The 27,218-nt window shown below is 46.0% G+C and overlaps 1 protein-coding gene across 3 annotated transcripts; it reads left to right on the top strand.

The window, feature by feature from the left end:
- The first annotated feature begins 263 nt into the window (after positions 1–263).
- ENO1 (enolase 1) lies at positions 264–22,801 on the top strand. Of its 3 annotated transcripts, none has more exons than XM_070956256.1 (12): positions 264–339; positions 6,776–6,869; positions 6,998–7,093; positions 11,855–11,913; positions 14,638–14,707; positions 15,849–15,982; positions 17,018–17,240; positions 17,960–18,157; positions 19,090–19,291; positions 20,052–20,160; positions 21,117–21,175; positions 22,212–22,801. In XM_070956256.1, exons 2-12 carry the CDS (start codon positions 6,785–6,787, stop codon positions 22,279–22,281), a joined length of 1,305 nt encoding a protein of 434 aa, XP_070812357.1. In that variant the 5' UTR covers positions 264–339; positions 6,776–6,784; the 3' UTR covers positions 22,282–22,801. The 3 variants fall into 3 exon arrangements, with proteins under 3 accessions (XP_070812357.1, XP_070812356.1, XP_070812358.1); XM_070956255.1 differs by lacking the exon at positions 11,855–11,913 and adding an exon at positions 12,198–12,256 and having other exon boundaries at positions 312–398; XM_070956257.1 differs by lacking the exon at positions 11,855–11,913 and adding an exon at positions 12,198–12,256 and having other exon boundaries at positions 314–337; positions 6,775–6,869.
- The last annotated feature ends 4,417 nt before the right edge of the window (positions 22,802–27,218 follow it).

Below are 27,218 nucleotides of genomic sequence, written 5' to 3'. Positions count from 1 at the left end.
GCTTTACAAAAATGGGGATTTTTCCCCCCATCTCTTGCTAAAAGAAATTAAAAAAGGAAACTAAACTGAACTAGGCCCGCCCACGCGACTGCGTGAAGGAGAAAGGTGCCGGAGCACGTAGCGCACGCGCCAAGAGGCTGAGCCTGGCGAGAGGCCCGCCGGCCAATCGGCGGGCGGCAGGGCGGCGCGGCCGGCCAATGAGAAGCCGCAACGAGGCCATCTCATCTGCATGAACCGGGCTATAGTTTAGTGCGCGCCGGCCGCGTCTTCTTCAGTTGCCCGGGGTGCGCGAGGCGAGTAACGTTGCAGTGATTAGAAAAAGCCACAAAAAAAAAAAAGGTATTATTGCAATTTTATTTCCTTAGGCGCTGCTGCAACGCGAGAGAGCTTAGCCTAAGGTAAGTTGGGAAAGCGTTTGCTTTGGAAGATAAGAGAGGGAATAATATTTTGCAGGAAAATAATATGCATTTATAGATCAATTTTCTTGCAGGCGTTTGCAAGCTGTGGTTCAAGGCGTTTCGAAATTTCCTTTTATTTATTTTATTTTTTTGCAAGGAAAAGGAAATAGGTGTGCCTTGCAAACATTTTCGAAGGTTGCATTTTTGCTAGAGATTAAAAAAAAAAAAAGGGGGGGGACCCAGCTTCCTTTCCATTTCCAGCATTTCATCATCCATTTAAAAAAAAATGCATTAATTCAATATTTTTATTTATGGTTTGCATCAGGGCAAACCTGGGGAAACTATAGTTTCCTTAAGCGAGTGGTCCAAAAGAAGCCCAACATGGCGCCCTTTAGTTCATCAGGACTACATGCCCTATGGTTCCCTGCCAGCAGATGTAGGAGGGGTGCATAGTAGTCCCAACATGGGTGGAAAAATCTAGCCTAAAATCAAAGCAAGGTGAAAAATAGGGTTAAAAAGGAGAAACTTGGATTTTTGTTTCATCTCCTGCAAAGCAGATAGGATGCTGTAAGGCTCAAGAAAAGAAAACTTTTTTTAAAAATGCTCCAGGCCCATTTTTTTTGTCTATATCTTGGGGTCCTGTGGCTTCCATGGTAGTCAAAAGATGGATTAATCCTTCCTTTTGTCCAGGAGGGGAAGGCTGCAGAGAGGGGTAAAAATGGGGAAGGACTGATGGGTACCAAACCTGTTGTTCCTACTCAGGTGGCACAGAAAACCTGCAGTTTTTTTTTTTAAATGGTTTTTTTCTTTAACATACATGATTACTTAGTGAACAGTATATTGTCTGGGTTAATTTACTTTATACACAATACTTAGAGCAATAATAATACTATTTAAGTATATACGTAGTAGTACTCTTCCAACTTCTAATTACGTATACTTAGTAATTTATTTAAATTTATGTAACAATATGCATCATAATACTTTCCCCATTTCTAATTTTGGTTTTCTAATGTTGAATGGAATAAATCCCCTACGAAAAGGGGTTCTCTCTACAAAACCTGCAGTTTTTTTTTTTTTACATCTGCAAATAAAAAGGGAAATCCTTTTTAAGGGAAAAAAGGGTTTTAAAAGGAAAAAAAAAATAAAATTTGAAACAAGGCCAGCAAAGCAAATGAAAGGGGGGGGGCCCTTCGTTTGCTTTGCTGGCCTTGTTCAAATTTTTATTTTTCATTTCTTAAACGTTTTAAGATCTAAGCTGCAGGAGGACCTGATTTTCTGGGAAAATGGTCTCTTTTTTGGGGTGGGTGGGTGGATGGATGGGGGGTTGAGGGAGAGAGTCGGCGATTCTGCAGAGGCCCCCCTGGGCATCTTTTTTTTCAGAAGCCATTTGCAACAGGCTGCCTTTGTAAAACAGGTTGGCTTGTGGGTAGCTGAGATGCGGGCATCCTTCGCACGTGGACCGCCGGCAGCCTCCTTTGGGGGGGGACCACGTGCAGACGCCCCCCCTCCTTAAGGCGGAAATGATGAAGAGATGGAGATGGCCTGGAGCAACTGGAGACGGACAGCCCTTACGTGCCTTACATATTTCCGTCTCCTGAGAAGGACAAGCCGTGATTGATGGGAAGGACAGTTGCTGTGTAATGCAGAAAGTTGCAGCCGAATGCTTCCATTCATGCTTAGCCCGCTCCTCCCTTTTGCAAAGTGCGGAGAGTTTTGTTCTTAGCCGCGGCAGCCAAAAATTTCCCCATCCTGCGGAGAGGCTGAGTCACGTCCTCCCGACGGCGGTGACGTTTAATTGAGTGGCTTAGCTTGGCGGCCTTAATCATCCTTTTTAATTCTTTTGCACACTCTTGTGCAATTGTTGACACAGTTGCACAATTGCACAAGAGCGTGCACATTCCTCTTTGCTTTGCAACGCGCCCCTGCGTTTCTGCCTTCCCAAATATTTAATATGTGGGGAACTCTTCCCCCCCCCTGACCTTCTGGGGACAGCTTGATCCCGATTGGCGGCCTTCAAGGGACTCCAATGCCTATCATTCCCAGCCAGCAATCGGGTGCGGGGGATGGAAAAGAGGTTTCCTACACTTGGAAGTGCTCGTATCTTCTTTCAGAGAGCTTGGAAAATTTCAAATTATTGCTTAATACAGAGAGAAACGGAGAGTGGGTTTAATGCAGCTTTCTCTCTCTCTCTTTTTTTAAAATAAAAATTTGTAATTTTATTAGAACACAGACATTTACACAACATACAACATATAAATAACTTATCATATTTCAGCATTGTTTCATAGTGGTCTTCCAGTTATTACTTTATTCTTCTTCCCCTTTATCTTAATCGCCTTGAGTCTTTGGAGAAAGGCGGCATACAAGTTGAACAAATAAATAAAATAAATAATCTTTTACTCCAGTCTTCTTCCCCTCCTTTTCCTTTCTCCCCCTTCCTCCCCCTTTTTCCCCTATAGAGAACTATACATTTTAGCTATCTCTTTAGTATTACACATTTCTACCTTCATATTATATGCATTTTGATTCCACTCCGTACATTTGATACATCTCTATTTTGTACTTCTATTATTCTCTTCTGAGAAATAGTTATTGTTCTTTATTGTTAGTCTTAAGCCAATTGGTTTAATGCAGCTTTCTCAGTTTTTAAAATAGGTGGACTTCAACTCCCAGGATTCTGGCTGGCTGGGGAATTCTGGGAGCTGAAGTCCAGGCATCTTAAACCTGAGTTAGAAGTTGCTTTGCAACGAGGCACAGCAAATTCTCCCCTTTTTTAAAAAAAGTGCAACAGGTGAGAAAGTGGTATAAATTCAGCCTGTAGCCAAGAGGCAGCATTTCTAGCTAAAGGAATCGCTGTCTGTAGAAAGTTAGCACCTCAGGGTTAAGGCTTATATTCTCTTGGGAAGCTTATATATATATATATATATATATATATATAACACACACACACACACACACACACACATATACAATTAAAATCTCGGGTGTTTTCCCGCGTCATTGTAAATAAGTTGGTTAAAATATTTAAAATCCTGGTTAAAATCCCAGTTTAAAATCTTCTAAAAAATCCTTGCAGATTTTAAGCTGGGATTTTAACCAGGATTTTAAATATTTTAACCAACTTATTTACAACGACGTGGGAAAACACCCGAGATTTTAATTTTTTGCATATGCACACCTGCGAAAACTTAATAAGACATATATATAGGCAGAGATCTCTGTAATGGTAGTTTAATACTCTTGACGATGTCAGCAGATGTCTGACAAAAGCTTAGTAAAATAACATTTTAATTATTTTAAAATTTTAAGTTCCGGAGTTCGCAGTATATCCGCTTCTTTTTTTTTTACTAATATACCTGGAACTCTTATTTTTAGAATAGTTTGTAACTTCCTGGGTAATTTTATCCCTAGTGCAGCCGCAGATGGCCAGCTAGGGTGAAGGGAAGAGATCTCACCAGCTTCAAATCTAGGTGTGGTGTCACAACGTGGATTTCCATTTTAGAGTTTGGAGAAGGTCCCGAAATAGATCCCTGAGGCTTGCAGAAAAGAAATTTAAATAGACCAGTAGAGTACAGGAAGTCTCGACTTGGTACCACGAATGACTCCAAAATATAAGTTGTTAAGCGAGACATTTGTTAAAAGTGAGGTTTTTGGGCCCATTTTACAACCTTGCTAGTGTTGTTAAGTGAGTAACATGGTTGTTAAGTGAATCCGGCTTTTCCCATTGACTCTGGTTGCCAGACCGTCACAAAAAGATAATCACACATGATCCCGGGGCACCACAACCTCTCCTAAATCGGGAACCAGTTGCCAAGCATTCAAATTTTGATCAGGTATAACGGTAACAGAGAAGGAAGGGACCTTGGAGGTCATCTAGCCCAACCCCCTGCTCCCTCACCTGAACTAGGGATTCGAACTGCAGACCTTTCTGATCGACGAGCTCAGTGTCTTAGCCACTGAGCCACCTAGATGGTATAAACCAGGAGTGGGCAAATATGGCCCCTTTTACGACCTGTGGACTTCAACTCCCAGAATTCCTGAGACAGCCAAGCTGGCTCAGGAATTCTGGGAGTTGAAGTCCACAGGTCGTAAAAGGGGCCATATTTGCCCACCCCTGGTGTAAACCATGGGGATGCCGCAACGGTCATAAAGTGAGAAGAACGGTCATAAGTCCCTTTTGCCAGTGCCGTCGTATGGTGGTAAATCGAGGACTACCGGCACAGCAGAGAAAGGGAAGAGATTTGATGGCTCGTCTCTCAAACCACGATTGCAGTCTGGATCCCATCAAAATCAGCTGTTTCATTCTCCGTCTGGATTTACGGTCTCCCTTCCAGAAGGGGCCGGGAATGTTGGTTATTGTAGTCCCAGCAAGGTGGGAAGGCTTCGCTCGGAGAAATCTGGGTTTAGGAGGAAGCGAGCCGAATTTTTTATTCCTTGGTGGCTCGGTGGCGAAGGCAGTTGGCAGTTCCGGCGGTTCGAATCCCTAGTATAGGTCTCCTCTGTGAGTGAGAGGGGGTTGGACTGGATGACCTCTAAGGTGCCTTCCAACTCTGTTACTGCTTCCGAAGAGAATCTGGGCTTCTGGGTTGGGAAGAGTAGGGGGGGAAAAAAAAAGCAGGAAAACCCTTGGCCTTTCCGTTTGCAGAAACTGAGTCATTCCAATTCCAGAACTGATTTCCTCCCTGCAAAGTATTTTTTTTTTCTTATTTTTTTTTTTACAGTTACATAAAACGCTGAGTCAGGTCGAGCAAAGACATTTGAGAGCAGGCTTAGTTTCCAAGCGCACGGATGTGCGAGTGGAAAGAGGCTCCGTTTTATTCACTCACAGCCTGGAGCACCCACACACATGTGATTTATTTTATTTTATTTTATTTAAAAAAAAATAGCATTTTTCAGGGCAGCGCTTATAAATTTGAAGGTGACCTTAGTTGGAGGAAAGATTCACGCGAGGGCGCTGGCTTCTCTTCCGGTAAAGCTGTGGCTTTTTCCATGTTGGGAGAGGTGAAATTATAATGCAGCGTTTTTTCTCTCTGCAGGGCGAAAACTGGAATTGCAGCTAATGTGATGATGGGTTGTTTTTTTTCCCCCCCCCTCATTTAAAGATCTGAGCTTGGGAATCTGATTGTTTTTATATCGGGGTGGATAAAAATCAATGCTTTTTTAAAAAAATCCGGATTTTTTTTTAATTTAAATCGGATTTTTTTTTTATTTTTATCGAACTTATTTTAATAAAAAATTTGGGGGTAAAAATCTATCGTAAGATACTTTTCTATTTAAGATACATAAATAATTTAGTTTATTCAGCATGAAATGGAGCTGAGGCTGTATATTCTGCAACACTGGGGCTATCGGTGAGTCAACAGCGGGTCAAAGGAGTAGCAGAGATGACAGTTGCTCTTTAAAAATTATGATTTAAATCGAGTGGATTTAAATCAAGCCTTTTTACTAGTGATTTAAATCATGATTTAAATTGTGATTTAAATCCACTCGATTTAAATCAAATCCACCCTGTTTTATTTTATTTTATTTTTTTTTGGTCTGCCTTCTTTCAAATTCCAGTGAATTAATTGAACTTCTTCCTTTTCTGTTGAAATATGAACAAAAATGAGTTTATTTTTAATCCGTCCTTCAGAGGACGAATGCCAGCACGGTTTGTTTTCTGGGTCTAAACTGAAATCTGGACTCTTGTCTCAGATTAATCTACCGTGTTTCCCCGAAAATAAGACCCTGTCTTATATTTTTGTTTGAACCCTGAAATAAGCGCTTGGCCTTATTGCCATGCGCTCAAAAGCCCGATTGGGCTTATTATCAGGGGGTGTCTTATTTTGGGGGAAACAGGATATGGATTAGATGGGTGGGTTATTTTATCACCCCTGTTAACACCCCCCCCCTTTTTTTTAAATTTGATTTATATGCCGCCCTTCTCCGTAGACTCACGGCGGCTTACAATGCGTTAAGCAATAGCCTTCATACTTTTGTATATTTATACAAAGTCAGCTTCTCTTCCTTCCTTCCTTCCTTCCTTCCTTCCTCTCCTTTATCCCTTCCTTCCTTTCTCCCTCTCTCCCTCCCTCCCTTGTGCTTAGAATGCAGTATTGCAGGCTAATTCTGCCCACTGCCAGCAGTTCGATCCTGACCAATTGGCTCAAGGTTGACTCCTTCCCCTCCTCCCCTCTCCTCTTTCCCCTCCCCTCCCTCCCCCCTAGCAAAGTTTCTAGCCCTCAGTGTATTTACTGATGTGCAACTTGTCTTAGGAACCCCAAAAAATTTGTACTCGCTGCTTCACATTCCTGGCTTCCAGAATATGTGGATATGTTGGGGTTTTTGGAAAGTCAAAACATTTTTTTTTTTTTGCCTTGTCCTTTCTTCTTTAGACCAACAACATGTCCATCCTTAGGGTCCACGCCCGTGAAATCTTCGACTCCCGCGGGAATCCCACCGTTGAAGTAGATCTCTACACCAACAAAGGTCAGCTGCCCTGGGGAGAACCTGGGCCCCTCCCCCAAATTGTTTTTTTCGCTCACGAGGCTGGGAAAATGGATCCCTTTCCTTCAGCTCAACAAAATGGGGTTCTCCTTTTTTCCCACCCTCCCCAGGTCTCTTCCGTGCTGCTGTTCCCAGCGGAGCTTCAACTGGTATCTACGAAGCCCTGGAACTCCGTGACAACGACAAGACTCGCTTCCTGGGGAAAGGTAACCCCTTCCGACTAGCGGTGGCTACGTTTTCACTCGAAAATCGTCGATCTGCTCTGCTTTGCTAGCAGTGTCCTTCAAATACCGTATTTTTTGCTCCACAAGGCGCACCTCACCATAAGACGCACTCCCGTTTTTGGCCTCCGGGTGTCCCATTTTCGGCCGCCTTCACGACCGGCGGGTGGAGGGGCGGGACTTCGTTAATATTCGCTCCATAAGACGCACAGACATTTCCACCCAATTTTGGGTGACCCAAAAGTGCGTCTTACGGAGCAAAAAAATACGGTAATTCCCAGGGATGAAATCCAGCAGGTTCTGATGGATTCTGGAGAACCGGTAGCGGAAATTTTGAGTAGTTTGGAGAACCGGCAAATGCCACCTCTCGCTGGCCCCAGAGTAGGGTGGGAATGGAGATTTTGCAATATCCTTCCCCCATGAATGGGGATTTTGCAGTATCCTTCCCCTGGACTGGGGAGAGAATGGGGATTTTGCAGTATCCTTCCCCTGGAATCGGGAGAGAATGGGGATTTTGCAGTATCCTTCCCCCAAGAGTGAGGAGGGAATGGGGATTTTGCAGTATCCTTCACCCAGGAATGGGGATTTTGCAGTATCCTTCCCCTGGAGTGGGGAGAGAATGGGGATTTGGCAGTATCCTTCCCCCAGGAGTGGGGAGGGAATGGGGATTTTGCAGTATCCTTTCCCTGCCACGCCCACCAAGCCACACTACACCCACCAAGCCACGCCCATAGAACTGGTAGTAGGAAAATGGATTTCATCACTGGTAATTCCATATTTATTGAATATTTATTGTATATTCCCCCCCCCCCCCCGAGAGGCTCCGACATAAATACCTCCTTGCAAGCGGCTTTAGTAGGTCTTTGTGCTGTGATGCCATCCCAGATGGAATAAGTTGACTGCATTTTTCATATGTTCTCCCATCATATTGGAGCAGAAAGGAAGATGCTAATTGCCCCTGGTTGCTGCTGGTTTTTTTTTTTTTTTTGGTCTTTTAATGACCCCATAATCCCTTGCGAGGTGGAGTCTGGGCAACTGAATGGAGCTAGCAGAGTGTTTTAATGGCCGGATGCCTTTCCTGTCGCCAGTGCGGAGTTTTGTTCTTCAGATATATTCTCAGTGTGCCTAGATGCAGAGAGAAATATCTGCCGCTATCTAGGATCGAACTTGCAGCCTCCTGATTGTGAGGCGAGAGCTCCACCTCTAGGCCGGTGTACCACTCTGCCCCTTGGTCAATGTACTTTGGGAAATTCTGGGGCGATGGCTTGTCGGCCTGGCTCAAGTCCCATCCGGGGGGGCGTGGGGGGGGGGAGAAACGACTCAGTGTCGTAACAAAAACACAAAACGGAGGTTTCGTTCTGCTAAATAATAATAATAATAATAATAATAATAATAATAATAATAATAATAATAATAATAATAATAATTTTATTTCTATACCGCCCTTCTCCCGAAGGACTCAGGGCGGTGTACAGCCTATTTAAAAACACAAACAAAACAATGATATAAAATTTAAAATAATTAAATAAATGGCTCAAATTTAAAACCCCAATAAATTTAAATACCCCAATTTAAAACTATTGTATTGATAGTCCGGCCTGGCGGAACAACAGGGTCTTCAATGCGCAGCGAAACACCCGGAGGTCAGATATCTTACGAATTTCCGGGGGCAGTTCATTCCACAGGGCTGGGGCTCCCACAGAGAAGGCCCTCCCCCTGGGCGTCGCCAGCCGACATAACTTGGCTGACGGCACCCTGAGGAGACCCTCTCTGTGGGAACGAACTGGTCGGTGGGAGGCTATTGGTGGCAGAAGACGGTCTCGGAGGTACCCGGGTCCTATGCCATGGAGCGCTTTAAAGGTGGTAACCAACACCTTGAATCGCACCCGGAAGACCACCGGGAGCCAGTGCAGCTCGCGCAGGAGGGGTGTCACATGGGCATAATGGGTTGCGCCCATAACCACCCGCGCGGCCGCATTCTGGACCAGTTGGAGCCTCCGAGTGCTCTTCAAGGGGAGCCCCATGTAGAGAGCATTACAATAGTCCAACCGGGAAGTAACAAGGGCATGAGTGACCGTGCGCAGGGCGTCCCGATCCAGAAAGGGCTGCAACTGGCGAATCAGGCGAACCTGATAAAAGGCCCCCCTGGCCACGGCCGTCATATGCTCTTCTAAAGACAGCCGCGCATCCAGGAGGACACCCAGATTGCGAGCCCTCTCCGTGGGGGGCAAAGATTCACCCCCAATAGTCAGCGATGGCACCTGCTGACTATATCGGGGTGCCGGAAGCCACAGCCACTCGGTCTTGGAGGGGTTGAGTCTGAGCCTGTTCCTCCCCATCCAGGCCCGCACGGCCTCCAGGCAGCGGGACATCACATCAAGGGCATCGTTGGGGTGGTCTGGGGTGGAGATGTACAGCTGGGTATCGTCAGCGTACAGATGACACTTCACTCCAAAACCACGGATGATCTCACCCAGCGGCTTCACATAAATGTTGAACAGGAGGGGCGAGAGGACCGACCCTTGCGGCACTCCCCATGCGAGACGCCTCGAGGTCGACCTCTGCCCCCCTGCCAACACGAACTGCGAGCGGTCGGAGAGGAAGGAGGAGAACCACCGCAAAACGGTGCCCCCTATTCCTAACCCCCTCAACCGCTGCAGCATGATACCATGGTCGATGGTATCAAAAGCCGCTGAGAGATCTAATAGGACTAGGACAGAGGAACAACCCCTGTCCCGAGCCCTCCAGAGATCATCCACCAACGCGACCAATGCCGTTTCTGTGCTGTACCCCTGCCTGAAGCCCGACTGGTACGGGTCTAGATAGATAGCTTCATCCAGGTGCCGGGGAAGTTGTCGTGCCACCACGCTCTCAACAACCTTCGCCACAAAACGAAGGTTGGAGACTGGACGATAGTTGGCTAATTCAGCTGGGTCCAGGGAAGGCTTCTTGAGGAGGGGCCTCATTACCGCCTCTTTCAAGGCAGCAGGAAAGGCACCCTCACCCAAAGAAGCTAAAGAGTTGCAAAGCTGAATTGAGAGTGTCGTTTTATATTAAAAATCTAGTTTAGTATAAAGCTTTTGATTCTTTTAACCACTTGTTCCCTAGCATTAAAAAGTCCACGATCCAGCTTTTAAGGTTGAATCTGTAACATCAACGAGCTTAGAAACGTCACCACAACTTCAAAAACTCACCACGCAATTGCAAATGTTAGCTGTCGCACAGCACAACATATTTATTTATTTATTTATTTATTTATTTATTTATTTATTTATTTATTTATTTATTTATTTATTTATTTAATTAATTCAATTTGTATGCCGCCCTTCTCCTAGTGGACCCAGGGCGGTGCACAGCCAGAACTAAAACACCTATCAATACAAAATTTAAAATTATTAAAAGAATTACATACTTTGGCCCAAATTTAAAACAATTCGAATTAAAACCCATTGACAAATTAAAGCTAAAAAACTAAAAAAACAGCTAAATCATCAAGTTTTCTTGCCCTGCCAAAAAAAAAAAAGAGAGAGATTCTGCAACCTGTTCGTAGATTTGCCAAATTAAAGAAAGCATGTGCCTTAAAACCGTGGCTTGCAATCTACGGTGGAAATATCGGCTTGACGTGCCTCGCAAACCACGGTTAGGTTTTTTTTTTTTTTAATTTGATTTATATGCCGCCCTTCTCCGGAGACTCAGGGCGGCTTACAATGCGTTAAGGTTTGACGCCTGTTAAAACGACCGTCCTGTTTAATAAACTGGAAGGAATACCGTGTTTCCCAAAAAATAAGACCCTGTCTTATATATTTTTTTTGAACCCTGAAATAAGCGCTTGGCCTTATTGCCATGCGCTCAAAAGCCCGATTGGGCTTATTATCAGGGGGTGTCTTATTTTGGGGGAACAGGGTAGATGATAGATGGATAGATAAATAGATGATAGATGGATAGATAGATAGATGAATAGATGGATAGATAGATGGATAGATAAATAGATGATGGATAGATAGATAGATGAATAGATGGATAGATAGATGGATAAATAGATGATAGATACCCTTTCCCCCCCGAAAATAAGACCCTGTCTTATATTTTTTTGAATCCTGAAATAAGCTCTTGGCCTTATTGCCATGTGCTCAAAAACCTGGTTGGGCTTATCATCGGGGTGTCTTATTTTGGGGGAACAGGGTAGATGATAGATAGATGGATAGATAGATGGATGGATGGATAGATAAATAGATGATAGATAGATAGATAGATAGATGATTGATACCCTTTTCCCCTGAAAATAAGACCCTGTCTTATATTTTTTTGGAACCCTGAAATAAGTGCTTGGCCTTATTGCCATGCACTCCAAAGCCTGATTATTATCAGGGGATGTCTTATTTTTGGGGGAAACGGGGTATTAGGCGGTCCATTCAGGAAAAAACGCGAAGCCGCCGTTTTTGTAACACGAAACCGTGGTTTGACTTCTTGTGAATATCTGCGGCAGGTCCGTTCAGCGCGATTTGAGTTTCGTTCCACGTTCCCCAGTTCAAAACTTAAAAAAGTCGGATTACACTGTTATCAAGATACACTCTCTCTGTCCCAGGGGTCTCTCTCTCTCGCTGTGCATTTCATGCGTGCTCCCTCTCTTTTCCATGCATGAAATGCTTTTTTTTTTTTGTCTTCCTTTTGTGGGCATTCATCCTTTCTTTCTTTCCCCCCCTCTCTCTTCACTTCTTCTCTCCACAAACTCGGTGCCCCCCTCAGGTGTCTCCAGAGCCGTTAAGTACGTTAATATGTTCCTGGCACCAGCGCTGTGCACTCAGGTAACCGATGCACTCTTGTGGCCAGGTTGCTGCCATCTTGCATGATTTTGGGACTGGCCTCTTCGCTGGCATTCCTGAATGACGCTTCTTCTCCGCAATTGTTCAGAAAAAGGGGATTTTAACAATCATGCACGCTTGGATCTTTTGGCTTGAGGACTAGGAGACTGAAATTCTAAATGGCCGGCCTGCCAGCCCGTCCCCGAGCCGTCCTTTACTAATGCCTGTTTTTCCTTGAGTTTTTTTGGGAGGGGGGTTTAGTGATGGATCTTGGTTGTTCCTTCCAGGTGTCTCAAAGGCTGTTGAGCATGTGAATAAAACAATCGCACCCGCCCTGGTTAACAAGGTAGGCATGCTTCCCCCTTACGCTAACCCTGTAGTGTAGGCCGAGTGCTGTGTGCAGCAGTTTTTCTTTTTAATCCTTCGCACGGGGGCCTGTGTGTGTTTCCAAGGAGGTCCGAAGGAGCAAAGCACTTGTATTTTTTGCGGGGGGGGGGGAGTGTGTCGCTAAACCTGAGCACCTCGCACGATTTGGGAAAGGCGGTGGGGCTGAAGCGGGATGTTCTCAGTTTTATGCTCAAAAATTCGAATGCAGGTAGTCCTCGGATGACAACTGTTCGTTTAGTGACCCGTTCAAAGTTACAACGGCACGGAGCAAAGTGACTTAGGACTGGTTTTTCCCTAGTTAAAACTTTTTGTAGCATCCCCATGATTTTGGGATTAAAATTCAGATGATTGGCAACTGGTTAATACTTAACAACAAGGGCTCTGCAACCTTAAACACTCAAAGAGCCATTTGGACACTGTTTCTCACCAAAAAGAAAACACCGGGAGCCACAAAAACCCTTTTCTTGAACGGACATAAAACTAGCATCATATGTCGTTGAATTAAATGTTCTGTTTTCTTCTGAAACTTTTCTTGGATTTATCCACGGTTGGCCCTACCAGGGATTGAAAAGCTCAATAAATAATCGCGTGTCGCACATTGGCGGTTGTGACGCATATTTTGAGTGACGGAGCCGCAGCAGAGGGGTGAACGAGCCACATCCGGCTCCAGAGCCGCAGGTTGCTGACCCCTGTGTCCCCTTTTGCGACCTTCTCACAAGCAAAGTCAATGGGGAAGCCCGATTCACTTAACAACCGGGTTACTATCTTACCAACTGCAGTGCTTCACTTAACGACAGTGGCAAGAAAGGTCATGAAATGAGGAAAAACTCACTTCAAACCCCCCCAAGTTTTTTTTTTATATTTTTACAAACATATCAATGCGTGAACAGTGGGTGTGCCATGCATTCTAATACAAATAAAACTAGTAAAATTAATCATAGTTATGACATTCAATCAACTTTTCTAATAATACACACTTCTATTAAGTAACAGTCTATCATCATTCAATTATTCCATATTTCCTCTTGTTATTGATTTTATTTTACTATATAAAAGTGTACACACTAATATTCCCCCTTTCTTATTTCTATCGCTTATTCTAACTTAATCATATCAACCCTTTATATTAAAAAATGTTTTCTTTCTATCCTACCTAACTTCTAGTCACGTCACCAACCTAAAAAAAAGAAAATGAGGCAAAACTCACTTAAATGTCTCACTTAACAAGAAATGTTGGGCTCATTTGTGGTTGTAAGCAGAGGAATTCCTGTAGAAAAAGTTTTAATGTAAAAGAATTGTAGATTTTGCAAGGTAAGCATCCCCCGGACCATTTCTCCGAGGACTGGATGATTTCCCTCCCCTACAGGTAGTCCCAGACTTACGACCACAATTGAGTCAAAAGTTCCCACTGCTAAGCCAGACAGTTGTTAAGCGAATTTTGTCTCCTTTTAGGACTTTTCTTGCCACTGTTGCTAAGTAAACCGCTGAATGGTTAAGTTGGCAAAGTGGTTGTTAAATGAATCTGGTTTGTGTTTGCTTATCAGAAGGTCGTAAAATGGGGGAAATCACATAACCCTGGGACATGGCAACCATCATAAATACGCATCGGTTGCCAAACATGTGAATTTTGATCATGCGACGCTGGGAAATGCTGCCATTTTAAGGGTGAAAATTAGTCACAAGTCACTTTTTTTCAATGTTCGTTACAACTTTGAAAAGTCACTAAACGAATGGTTGTAAGGCAAGGACTATCTACTGCAATGCAAGCCACCCCCCCCAACGAGGGGTCATAAAAATCAACAACTTATTAAAGTGGCTAAGTTTGGAGTCCCCGGCTATGCTGGCTGGGAAATTCTGGGATTTGAAGTCCACAAGTCTTATTAAAGTGGCTAAATTTGGAGTCCCCGGCTATGCTGGCTGGGGAATTCTGGGATTTGAAGTCCACAAGTCTTATTAAAGTAGCTAAGTTTGGAGTCCCCGGCTATGCTGGCTGGGAAATTCTGGGATTTGAAGTCCACAAGTCTTATTAAAGTGGCTAAGTTTGGAGTCCCCGGCTGTGCTGGCTGGGGAATTCTGGGAGTTGAACTCTACAAGTCTTATTAAAGTGGCTAAGTTTGGAGTCCCCGGCTATGCTGGCTGGGGAATTCTGGGAGTTGAAGTCTGACAACCCCCCCTCCCTATTTTAAGATAAGGATTCTTGTTTTATACACTTTAATTCACAACCTAGAATTAGAAGCCACAATGAAAGCTGTGTGGGAGTGAGGGAAATTTCTGGACTGGGGATCATACGCTAAACTATGATTGGATTCTCATCTCTCTCTCTTCCCTGCCCCTTTGCAGAATGTAAACGTGGTGGAACAGGAAAAGATTGACAAGCTGATGATTGACATGGATGGATCTGAGAACAAGTGTAAGTAAAAGAGCCACACCTTTGCATATGGGGGGCGGGGGGGGGGGGAGGAAAATTATTTTGAAATTATTTTAATGATAACACACTTGTGTTTTCCTGCCCCCTGACACAATCCTCGGCAAAGAACTAGGTTGCTATTTGGAGCATTCAAAGGGTTAGCAATGCGAGAGAAACCGAGATTTGCCACTCAAATCTCCTAGCTGTCCACCTCTGCTGTTAGTGGAAACTTTTGACTATAGTTATTTATTATTGAGACTTAATTAGGCATTTATTAGTAAATGTCTATGGAGATTCTCAAGTCATTGGGGATGCTTTTTTTCAAGAGCTGAGGAAGCTTCTTGGATGAGAAGCGAAATGTCTTCAAGGAAAAAGAAAGTCCAGTGTCCTCTTGTAAAAAAACACCTTTGGGTCTGGGGTTTGCATCAAAGGATTTAATTGGAGCGAAAGAGACGTCTGGCTTAATTTTGAAAGGGGCAGAGCTAGAGATAGAAAAAGGAAAAAAATTACTCCAGCCCAAAATAGCATAATCCTGCTCGTTTTCATGTTAAAACGAGCCATGGTGGCGCAGTGGTTAGAGTGTAGTACTGCAGGCTACTTCTGCCGACTGCTGGCTGCCTGCAATTTTGGCAGTTCGAATCCCATCAGGCTTCCGAGGTGGGTAAAACGAGGACCCAGATTGTTGGGGGCAAGAGGCTGACTGTCAACTGCTTAGAGAGGGCTGTAAAGCACTGTGAAGTGATATATAAGTCTAAGGGCTCTTGCTCCCTCCCTCCTAGTGGTTAGAATGCAGTACTGCAGGCTAACTGCCCACTGCCAGCAGTTTGATCTTGACCGACTGGCTCAAGGCTGACTCAGCCTCCCATCCTTCCGAGGTGGGTCAAACGAGGACCCAAATTGTTGGGGGCAATGTACGCTGATTTTATAAACCGCTTAGAGAGGGCTGCAAAGCGGTATATAAACCTTAAAAGTGCTATTGCTATGGCTAAACAATGCCAGAGGTGAAAAATAATTTGAGAGGCAGCAACTTGTGTTGGGAGAACTGATTGCAAGCAAATAACCTTCCTTCCTTCCCTCCCTCCCTCCCTCCCTCCCTCCCTCCCTCCCTCTCTCTCTCTCTCTCTCTTTTGGTTCTTTACGGCAGCTAAATTTGGTGCAAACGCAATCCTGGGTGTGTCTCTTGCGGTGTGCAAGGCTGGTGCGGCGGAGAAGGAGGTGCCCCTGTATCGCCACATTGCTGATCTGGCAGGAAACAAAGAAGTTGTTTTGCCGGTGCCGGTAAGTTTATTTTGCTGTGCCCGTGTGGAAGGCCGACCCTGTGTCGGAAGTGAAGCTGCAAATCAAATCTTTGAGAGCGTGAATGCAGGAATCCGTTAATCCTTAGTGGAGGATTTTATTCTCTCTTGGTTTTTTTTTTTAATTTGATTTATATGCCGTCCTTCTCCAGAGACTCAGGGCGGCTTACAGTGCGTTAAGCAATAGCCTTCATACTTTTGTATATATTTATACAAAGTCAGCTTATTGCCCCCACAAACTGGGTCCTCATTTTACCTACCTTAGAAAGGATGGAAGGCTGAGTCAACCTTGAGCCTGGGGAGATTCGAACTTACTTTAATTGCAGACAGCTGGTGTTAATCACAATGCTATCAGTCTGCTGAGCCACCAGGCCCTTCTGGGAAGGTTCCCCCCCCCCCCCTTAAGATGTAAAATATGGGGATCGATTGGAATAACAAACCCTTCCATTCTCCCATCAGTCAGAACGGAAGAAGCTTCTCGGATGAGAAGCGAAATGTCTTCAAGGAAAAAGAAAGTCTAGCGTCCTCTTGAAAAAAAAAACACCTTTGGGTCTGGGGTTTGCATCGAAAGTTCTGGCCGGTGGAGATTCGAAGGATTTATATTCCATTCCTGCCCGCCATTCAGTCAGAACGGAAGAAGCTTCTCGGATGAGAAGGGAAATGTTTTCAAGGAAAAACAAAGGAAGTCCAGTGGTTTCTTGAAAAAAACACCTTTGGGACAACCATGACCTGGATGACTGAGAATCCCCACAGACCCCTTCAGTCACGGGTGGGGCTGCTGGGGGTTCGCAGGGGTTCGGGAGAACCTCTAGCTAAGATTCTGTGCAGTTTGGAGAACCCCCAAATCCCACTCCTGACTGGCCCCACCCCACCCTGCCCCTCCCTGGTTTAGTTAGACAAGACTGTTGGGGAGTGTTACGGACTAGATTCTAGTCACTAGAAGCTTGAATTGGTTTTACGCTGGATCTCTGGTTTTGTGGGTTAAACCACTGTTGTGGGGTCCTTGGTGTCTCTGAAGGCTTTCAACGTGATCAACGGTGGGTCTCACGCTGGGAACAAGTTGGCTATGCAGGAATTCATGATCCTTCCTGTCGGGGCAGAAAGCTTCAAGGAAGCCATGAGGATCGGGGCGGAAGTGTACCACAACTTGAAGAATGTTATCAAGGAGAAATATGGCAAGGATGCCACCAACGTGGGTGACGAAGGAGGCTTTGCCCCCAACATCCTGGAGAACAAGGAAGGTAAAATCGGCTTTGGGTGGAATTGGTTAGGTTTTAAGGCAGTGAGCGTTTCTCAAAGTCAGTAAGGGGACTTCAACTCCCAGAATTCCCCAGCCAGCATGAATGAACTTCCAACTCCCAGAATCCTCTAGACAGCATTACTGGACTTCTCTTTCATAATTCCCCAGCTAACATGGGTTGACTTCACTTTCATAATTCCCCAGCCAGCATACGTCAACTTCAACTCCCAGAATTCCCCAGCCAGCATGAGTGGACTTCAACTCCCAGAATCCCCTAGCAAGTGTCACTCCCAAAATTCCTCGGCCAGCATGAGTGAACTTCAACTCCCAGAATCCCCTAACCAGCATTAGTGAACTTCACTTCCATAATTCCCCAGCCAGCATGAGTGGACTTCAACTCCCAGAATCCCCTAGCAAGTATCACTCCCAAAATTCCCCAGCCAGCATGAGTGAACTTCAACTCCAAGCAGAATTTATAACACAATTTATTTTAAATCTATTATAAATTTAATTTATTCCTCATGCTGAGTGGGGAATTCTGGGAGTTGAAGTCCACATCTTTTTCAAATTTGCAAAGTTTGAGAAACACAGATTTTGCAGGTATGCCAATTTACGCTCGCGTGTGTCCTTAGGAAAGCAGATAGACCTCGATCGCTCTTTTGCTTAATTGCTTGTTAATTGGCTTGTTTACTCAGTGACTCTGCTTGTCTGCTTTTTTAGCTCTGGAGCTGCTGAAGAATGCCATTAGCAAGGCTGGCTACACGGATAAGATCGTCATCGGAATGGACGTGGCGGCTTCTGAGTTTTACCGCGAAGGGAAATATGACCTGGATTTCAAATCCCCGGATGATCCTAGCCGATACATCTCTCCCGATCAGCTGGCTGACCTGTACAAGAGCTTTGTCAAAAACTACCCAGGTGTGTATGCTGTGTTAGCACGTTTCGAATTCAGAGCCTTCCCCTCTTAAGGGCAACCGCAGAGGAATTGTTCTGCCCTAGGCTTCCCCAGCAGCACGAAGCCGAGTCCTTGTCCTGATAAACCCCTTTTATTTAATTTACAGTGAATTCCTCTCCAGCAAAAGTCTTTCCTCTCCCACAGTCTTTCAAGGTAGTTCACAATGACCGACCTTTATCAGGCTTGGAGAGGCCGATATCTTTCATTGGCAAGAATGCAGGAATGAACTAATTGTCTCCTGCAAACTCCACTCCCCTTTCACTCCTCTTTTATTCCCTCTGGGAGGGGCCATTCATCGTCCACCTGTGGCCTTACTCCTGAGTCGACCCTTGTTCTTTAGCTGTTCCCTTCTCCTGGCAGCTCTGTGCATGCGCACACTGGGAACAGGCTCCAGCTGTTTGTTTGCCTCACTGATGTCTGACTCCGAAGGCAGCTGACAACTGTCAAGACGGCCCTGGCCCCCTCTCTGCCTCCGACGCAGAGCTCTCATCAGAGCCTTCCCAAGACTCCAGGACTGGGGAAGTTGGGAGGGGTAGAAAGTTAGTTATAACAACATTCCGTATTCAAGGACTATTGCCTGCGTCTGATGGAGAATGCCTGAAGATTGTATCCGGCGGAGTGTGAAGAGTTGATTGGACAATGTGATGAACTTGTGGGCGTAGGGCAGGGCTGTGAACTGTTAGCTGGGTGGAGGAAACCTGGAAGCTTTCAGATTCGGGTATTCCCAGATGTGCCAACATGACATCTCTTAATAAATTGGAACTTTGAGGAACCTCAGAGCTTTATTTCGTTGGGGGCGTTCCTTGGAACCCCGACAGCTGCATTCCCAGAGATCATTGGTGCCCAGTCAGCTCCATCTCAGCTCCATCTCTTTCTCCCCCTTCGTCGTCCTCAGTGGTTTCCATCGAAGATCCCTTCGACCAGGATGATTGGCCCGCCTGGAAGAAGTTCACGGCCGAAGCCGGGATCCAGGTGGTGGGTGACGATCTGACGGTGACCAATCCCAAACGCATCAGCAAAGCTGTGCAGGAGAAGTCGTGCAATTGTCTTCTCCTCAAAGTGAACCAGATCGGCTCCGTCACTGAGTCGCTGCAGGCGTAAGTCTTCCATCCGGAGGATAGCGGAGCCCCTGTGGGGGAGGCAGGCGGGATGTTGCAAAACTCCAGAGATCTGGTGGGGCGGGAGGAAAGGGATTCATAAATGAGAACGGAGGTGATCTTCGATTTACAACAATTGTTCGTTTAGTGACCACTCAAGGCAGAGGGTTGAAATTGGATTTCATTGAGGGCCGCATCAGGGTTGTGTTTGACCTTGTGGGGCTGGGGGGGGGGGCATGGCCAGGATGACTGTGGCCAGCTCGACATCACTCGTTTGGGGGCTTTGCCAGTGAAAACGGGCTCCCGAACTCAGTTTTCGGCTGTGATGTCTTCCTGCAACCTTCTGCCAGTGAAAGCACGCGGCCCTGCCGAGCTCCGTTTTTGCTGGCAGAGACACCGCGGGTTGGTCCTTGGCTGTTTCCAGGGCGGCCCCGCATCCAGGGGGGCCGGATGTGGCCTGCGGCCCTCGAGTTTGACACCCGTGACTCAAGGCATTAAATCAAGGTTTAGAGAGAAAATATCTCTCAGGATGTACAAAACGTGAAATGGAATGAATTACAGGTAAATCCTTCACGTGCAACCTATTTGTATAGCGACCGTTCAAAGTCGATAAACGAGTTGAGCCTGCTTTCCTTTTCGAGGAAAGAGGACACAGTAGCATCGAATTCAGGGAAAAGTCACCCAGCCCCTGGTTTTGATCTTTGCTTGCTGGTTGGAAAATCACCCTGTGGTCTCCTTTCCCCCCCCCTTTTTTTTTTAGCTGCAAGCTGGCTCAGTCCAACGGATGGGGGGTGATGGTGAGCCATCGCTCCGGAGAGACGGAAGATACCTTCATTGCCGACTTGGTGGTTGGTCTCTGCACAGGACAGGTGAGGAGTTTACCTGCCCCAAAGGCGGCTGGAAGAACGTGGGGGGAGGTTGGGGTCGTGCATCGGCCTAAAGGGTGCACGGGGAGAGGAAGAGCGGGAAGGAAATACCGGAAGGAAGATTGGGCAGTATTGTTTCATATGACCAATGGTGGGTTGCGAAACAAGCCATGATGTGGAAAGCTTGTTTGGGGCTTTGTGTGAATGGGATGTCCTGCAGCATTGAACGGCAGCCATTTTGAAGATGTGTGGACTTCAACTCCCAGAATCCCCCCCCTTCTCCAAGCCAGCTAAACTGGCTGGTGGGATTCTGGGAGTTGAAGTCCACACATCTTCAAAATGACTGTGAAATGTTGGTGTATTGTTATGAGAATGATAATTCTGTGGCTTGTTGGAGAAGCTGGTTAGATCCTGGCTAAGGGGTCTTTTTTGTCACATGAAACATCTATCTATCTATCTATCTATCTATCTATCTATCTATCTATCTATCTATCTATCTATCTATCTATCCATCCATCCATCCATCCATCCATCCATCCATCCATCCATCCATCCATCCATCCATCTATCTATCTATCTATCTATTTATTTATTGGTTCGATTTATATGCTGCCCTTCTCCGGAGACTCAGGGCGGCTTACAATATGTTAAGCAATAGCCTTCATACTTTTGTATATACCTGCTTAGTAGGGCTTTCGCCCCCCCCCCCAAGCGGTGTTCTTTTTTTTTATACAAAGTCAGCTTATTGCCCCCACAATCCGGGTCCTCATTTTACCTACCTCGAAAGGATGGAAGGCTGAGTCAACCTTGAGCCTGGTGAGATTCGAACTCGCAGTAATTGCAGGCAGCTGGTGTTACTTAACAGCACTTTAGTCTGCTGCGCCACCAAGGCTCAAAATGACGCCATTGGCTGTGAGTTCTCGGTTCCTTGTAGGCTCATATTAATTTTCTTTTCTCAGATTAAGACTGGTGCTCCTTGCCGATCTGAACGTCTAGCTAAATACAATCAACTTCTAAGGTAAGGGCAGTTTTTATGGCCAGATTCCTTTGGGGGGGGGTCAAAGGGCAGCATTTTCCTTTTTATCTATGACCTGTGGCCGTAATAAAGATCCGATTGTTTTGTTGAGTTATTCCCTAAATTGAATTGTCCTCTAAATTCTGGGTTCTTGTAAGATGGCCAAATTCTGTTCAATGCATCAATAGCGTTTGCAGAAGAAATCATTTTTAATTTAAATATTCAACAAAGTACAGAAGAATAAAGATTTCAAAATAAGAAGGAAAATTGAAAAAGAAAACAACTGCTTTTCTTTCCATCGAGTAATATTTTTTATTTTCTGCCTTTGATCTTTATTGTCCTTGTTCTATAATTTTAAAAGCGTTAAACCTAATTTAATTTGAACGGTAAGTTTTTTTTAATAAGTTCTTTTATTTATCAGTTGTATTAAATTGCCCCCTGCCGGAGGAGCCCATCTTTTGAGGAAGATGGGTGGTTTAGAAATAACGAAACATAAATAAAATAAATAAACCTTCCATTTTAATTTTTCCCCTTCCTTAATGTAGGCAGGTGAGCTCAGGCTAATGAGAATAAGTGGTCCTCTAACAACTCTGCAGGAAGTGATGTAATGCTGGGGAATTCTGGGAGTTGAAGTCCACCCTGTTTAAACTGGCCAAGTTGGGGAAACATTGCTAAATTGTCAATGCAACTTGTTTGGGGGGGGGCGATGATCCCCCCCCATATTTTACTTGTGGGCTATCTACAGGTAGTCCTCGATTTACAACATTCTGTTTAGTGACTGTTCGAAGTTACAACGGTGCTGAAAAAAATGGCTTATGACCATCTTTCACATTTTACAACCCTGTCCTTCTCAGTTGCAGCGATTCACCCAAGCAAATCCGGTCGTAAAATGGGGCAGAATTCACTTAACAATAGTCTGGTTTAGCAGCAGAGATTTTGGGCTCCCTTGTGGTCGTAAGTCCGAGGACTGCCTGTATTTCTTGCTGTGGGGGCTTTAAAAAAAAACTGTTTTCTTTGTTTTTTTTCCTTCCTCCTATAGAATTGAAGAGGAGCTGGGGAGCAAGGCCCGTTTTGCCGGCAGGAATTTCAGGAACCCCCGAGTCAACTAAAAAAAAAAAACGTGGCTGTCCCAGGACACGAGGCTCATTAGAGGAATACATTTAGTCCCCTCTTCCCCCTTAGCGCCTGCGTCGTAGCAAAGGAAGGGCAGCTGACGGAAATGGTTCGATGTTTGCAATCCTGTAAATCTTTTCTCTCCGCTCCCCATGCCTCCTTTCTCTCCAGCTGTTGCTTTTCAAGAAACATGGGGGTGCTTGTGGGGAGGGGCTCAAGGCAAGGACGGTTCGCTCGGCTTCTCATCGCTGGGGACCTGGGAATGGAGAACCCCCCCCCTCTGAATTATACTGTAAACCATTTTTTTGCTGCCTTTGCTTCAGATGCTGTCGGTTGTTGTTTTTTCCTTCTCACTTTGTTGCTCCCCCCACCTATCCTCAACTCCTATCCCTCCCTCCCCTTTAGTGTATGAAAAAGATTTGCAAAGCCATCTGAGCTACCTGTTCACCACCTCCCAAAAAAACCCCCACCACCCCAGAAATTCTCTTGTGAGGCAAATAAAAACAGAGAAACGTTGGTGTTTTGTTGATGTTCTTCTTTTGGGGGCGAGATGAGAAAGGAAGTTGCCGTATTTTTCAGACACACCTTTTCCCCCCCCCAAAAAGGTGAAAATCTGGTTGCGTCTTATACTCCGAATGCAGCCCCGCCCAGCTTCTCAAACTTCTTTTTTCAGAGGCTGAAAAAAGCATCAGAAATAAAGCTTCAGAAAAAAAGCCTCCAAACAGAGCTTCAGAAAAAAAGCCTCCAAACAGAGCTTCAGAAAAAAAGCCTCCAAACAGAGCTTCAGAGGCTTTTTTTCTGAAGCTCTGTTTCGGAGGCTTTCAGAGGCAGGAAAAAAAGTTCTTTTCTGAAATGGAGTTTCAGAAGTTTCAGAGGCAGAAAAAAAAAGGAAAAAAAAAAAGCACGGCACAGAGCTCACAACCAAGGAATCTGTTGGTAAAATTCACCTCTGGAACAGCTGATAGGGGATATTCCGGGAGGCTGATCCACCGGCCAATCAGCTTTTTTCTTATTTTCCTCCCCAAAAACTAAGGTGCATCTTATATTCTGAAAAATACGGTAAATTGAGGGTGGTGGGTTGGAAAATCAAACTAGCCTGTTGAACTTGAGGACTGGCTCTGCAGCTTCCCTGATAGCAAAGATGTGGATTTGGTTTGCCCAGTTTTGATGGAAAGGAAGAGAGAAGTTAACTTCTTGGATCCTTGTTGGGGAATGGTGGTTTGTCTGCAGAGCTGCCTTGCTGGTGGCTGTGTTAAGCCATGGTTAGTGAAATGGCAATTGTTAAGACAGCTACAAAGAAAGCCGTTGTGTGTGGCAGGTTTACCCTGGAGTAAATGCAGAAGTTGAGCGAGTTGGGCACTGCTGTCCCTGCAATCTGGGATTTCAATCTCTGCTGGACTACAGGCTCCATTATCCCCAGATGGGATGATTTTTGAGCCAATGGGGCGATAATACTCCATTGTGGTCCTTTTGGCCGTCTTTTCTGATGGGCTACAACAACCCCCATCATCCTTGGTGAAAGCAATTGGAGGGGAAGAGGGTGGTAATTCCATCAGCTGTTTCTATGGTGCCTCCCAAGAGCTGTGCCTGGCTTCTATGGTGACTACAATACCCATCCTCTGCCCGACACGGACTCCAAACCCATGCAAAACAACCAGGCCTCCCCAGCCTCTGCATGGTGACTACAATACCCATCCTCTGCCCGCCACGGACTCCAAACCCATGCAAAACAACCAGGCCTCCCCAGCCTCTGCATGGTGACTACAATACCCATCCTCTGCCCGCCACGGACTCCAAACCCATGCAAAATAACCAGTCTTCCCCAGCCTCTGCATGGTGACTACAGTACCCATGCTCTACCCGACACGGACTTCAAACCCATGCAAAATAACCAGCCCCCCCCAGCCTCTGTATGGGGACTACAATACCCATCCTTTGCCTGACACGAACTCCAAACCCATGCAATACAAACATGGACCTTGAGCCAGTTTTCTCTGACTTGGACTACAACTTCCAACGCCTCTGCCCAGTGCTTCTTAACTACACATACCATCATTCACAGCAAGCAATTTTCTTGGGCAGCTCCCTTCAACCTTCACATCCCAGGGATGGTGTTGGGACTACAACTCCTATCATCCCGAGATCTGTGCCTCAAAGGGGTGTGGGGCTCTTCCCAGACCCATCATCCCGGTCACGGATCCTTAGCAACCCCTGGCTAAGACACTTGAGCTTGTGCATCATCAAAAAGTTCGGGGTTCGAGTCCCTAGTATACAAGGTCTCCTTTGTGGGCAGGGGGTTGGACTAGATGACCTCCAGGGTCCCTTCCAACTCTTGTGACTGTTAAAACAGTTTTTCCACTTCCCAGCCCGGGTGGGATTCCAATTCCCATCCGCGGGAAGAAAAACGACTACAAAACCCATCATCCCTGGTGCTACTGCAGCTCCCCTTTTCTATTAATAAGACTACAATTCCCATCTGCCCTGTTTTTTTTTTTTTTTTTTTTTTTGGGGAACTACACTTCCTATCATCCCCTCAGGTCGGCCGGACTACATATCCCATCGTCCCCTGGGGCACCGCCTTCCTCCCTCCCCCTCCCATCCCGCCTGCAGGGGGCGCCTGTCGGGAGAGCCGCCAACCGCCGCTTAGGATGTGAAGCCCCGCCTTTCGCCCCGCCTCTCCCGAGCTCCCTTTCTGGACCAATCCGGAGCAGCCCTCTTTTTTTTTTTTTTTTTATGTATCTGGAAAAGCTCCCACCTCTCTTCGAAACGGACTTTTCCCCATCCTGGCCGCTGATTGGCCGCGGCTGCTTATGGAGTAAGGGGAGGAGGAGGAGGAGGACGACGTCACGAGGCGGCTCCTCCTCCCTCCCTCCTCCCACCTCCCAACCCCGCCTCCTTCGCGCCCCTCCCTCTCGTCCTAGGGACGGACGGCGCGCGAGAGGAGGCACGCGCCGGCCGGGGCCGCGTCCAATCAGGAGGCGCGTTACTGGCAGGTGGAGCGGGCCTGTCTGGGGGGTGGTTGCTGGGTGGTTGTGTGTGTGTGAGGGGGAGAAGAGGCGGCGGAGAGGGGAGAAAAGCCGGAGGAGGAGGAGGAGGAGGAGGAAGGAGAAGGCGAAAGGGGGCCAGGAATTAAAACAAAAAAAAAAATAAGACGGAGGAGGCGAGAGAGAATAAAACCCGAAGGAGAGAAATTGCCGGCTGTTTCCCTCCCCCCCCCGCCTTCTTTTCACGCCCCCCCCTCCCTCAAGTGTGTGTGTGTGTGTGTGGGTCCTTCGCCCCCTTGGCCTGGTGGGCGATCGCGCCTCAAGCAGGAGCAGGCCTGAGTGAGGAGGGGGCGCCTTGGAGCCTCCCCTCCCCCTCCTCCTCCTCCCCCCCTCAGCCCTGGCCCCTCCCTCCCTTTAATCACTGACCACGTGACCCCCCCTCCCACCGCAGCCTCGCCCCCTCCCGCCCCCCTCCCTCCTCCAAAGACCCCCCCACTCCATTAACATGCAAGGGGAAGACCCCACTTCCTAAGCATCCCCCCCCCAGCTGCAGCAGAGCCCCCCCTCACATCTCTTTCTCTCTCTTTCCCCCCCTTCACATCTCTCTCTCTTTCTTCCCCCCCCATTGACCCCCCCCTTCCTGGCTGGGGAGGGGTCCCCCCTTTGGAGCCCTTTTAGCCTTTCCACGACCTCCCCCCTCCTTTTCCACCATCAAAATTTCAGGGTACCCATTTTGCCCCCCCCCACCCACCCATTGATTGGCCCCACCTGCTCGCTTCCCCTATTCTCCTTGCCCCCCCTCTCCTCTTTTTTTTCTTTTTTTTTAGATCTTGCTTGGGATCTCTTTCCCCCCCCTCCATCCCACCCACCCCCACCCCCAGAGAAACCCTTACTGATGGTGTGAATCGGGAGGAGAAAGGTAAGTAATTTTAAAAAAAGAAAAAGTGGGGGGGTGCGTTTGGCTTGATGGCTTTTGTTTAAAGGGCTCCTCTTTTTAATGTAGGAAAGGATGAGAAAAAAGGAGGAGGGGGGGTGAAAAAAAAGGTTTTTGTTTGTGTGCACAGAGAGGCCCTGGTTATATTTAGAGCTTATTTATACATTTTTTTTAAAAAAAAGAGTGTATGACACTAAAAAACGTTTTCATCTTCGAAATGTCATAGAGAGAGGCGGTTGCGGCTGTAACCCTACTACAGATTTTTAGATTTGGGGGTGCTTTTTTTTTGTTTCCCCTTCTTGCTTGCCCCCCCCCTCTGTACAGCCTCTGTAGGACTCGTGTTTCCCTCTCTATTAAGCATCAGAGGTTTCTTTCAAAATGGGAATCCATGTGGATGAACATGGAAAAAAGAGGTCGATATTGCTGTGAAAGGTTTACATTTTGCCAAATGTGAGGTTTTGTGACTGTTAAGGAAAGATAAATAAACAATATCCTTTTGAGTGCATCTTTGGAAGAGGGGAGACCTCAGGGGGAAAAAAAATACTTGTCTTAAGTAAAGTATGGGGCATCTCTAAGTTATTTTCTTTCTCCTTTCCTTTAAAAAAAATAGTTCATAATCTTGTTTAATAATCCTGAGTGGTGGAAGAAAAAAAAAACCCTACTTACGAATTGTGGCAAGGGAAGGGTTTTTAACCTGTGCCCTATTTGGAAATTGTCTGCATATACAAACTCTGGTTGCATTAAGGGAAACATGTTTTATCGTGGTAAAGATGTTTTATTTATTTTTTTTTAAAAAAACATACTCTCTTAACCAGGATATCATTGCATGCCTGTTAAATTTATGTATCCGAATTGCATTGCTCCTGTCTTCATTGGCTTCCTCTTTTTAAATATACTTTTTTGGGGGTGGGTGGGAAAAAAAGAGGTCAGAAAAAGTGCAGAGTTTCAGCTTCTAAAAAGTTGGCTATAAAAAACAAAAACAAAAAGTGATTCATCCATTCATTGAAGCATGTGG

The sequence above is a fragment of the Pituophis catenifer genome, unplaced genomic scaffold (genome assembly GCF_029215685.1).
Source record: "Pituophis catenifer annectens isolate HBS135680 unplaced genomic scaffold, rPitCat1.0.hap2 SCAF_18, whole genome shotgun sequence".
Lineage (NCBI taxonomy): Eukaryota > Metazoa > Chordata > Lepidosauria > Squamata > Colubridae > Pituophis > Pituophis catenifer.
The sequence above is the reverse complement of the archived record's forward strand: the minus strand, read 5'-3'. Positions and strand labels throughout refer to the sequence as shown.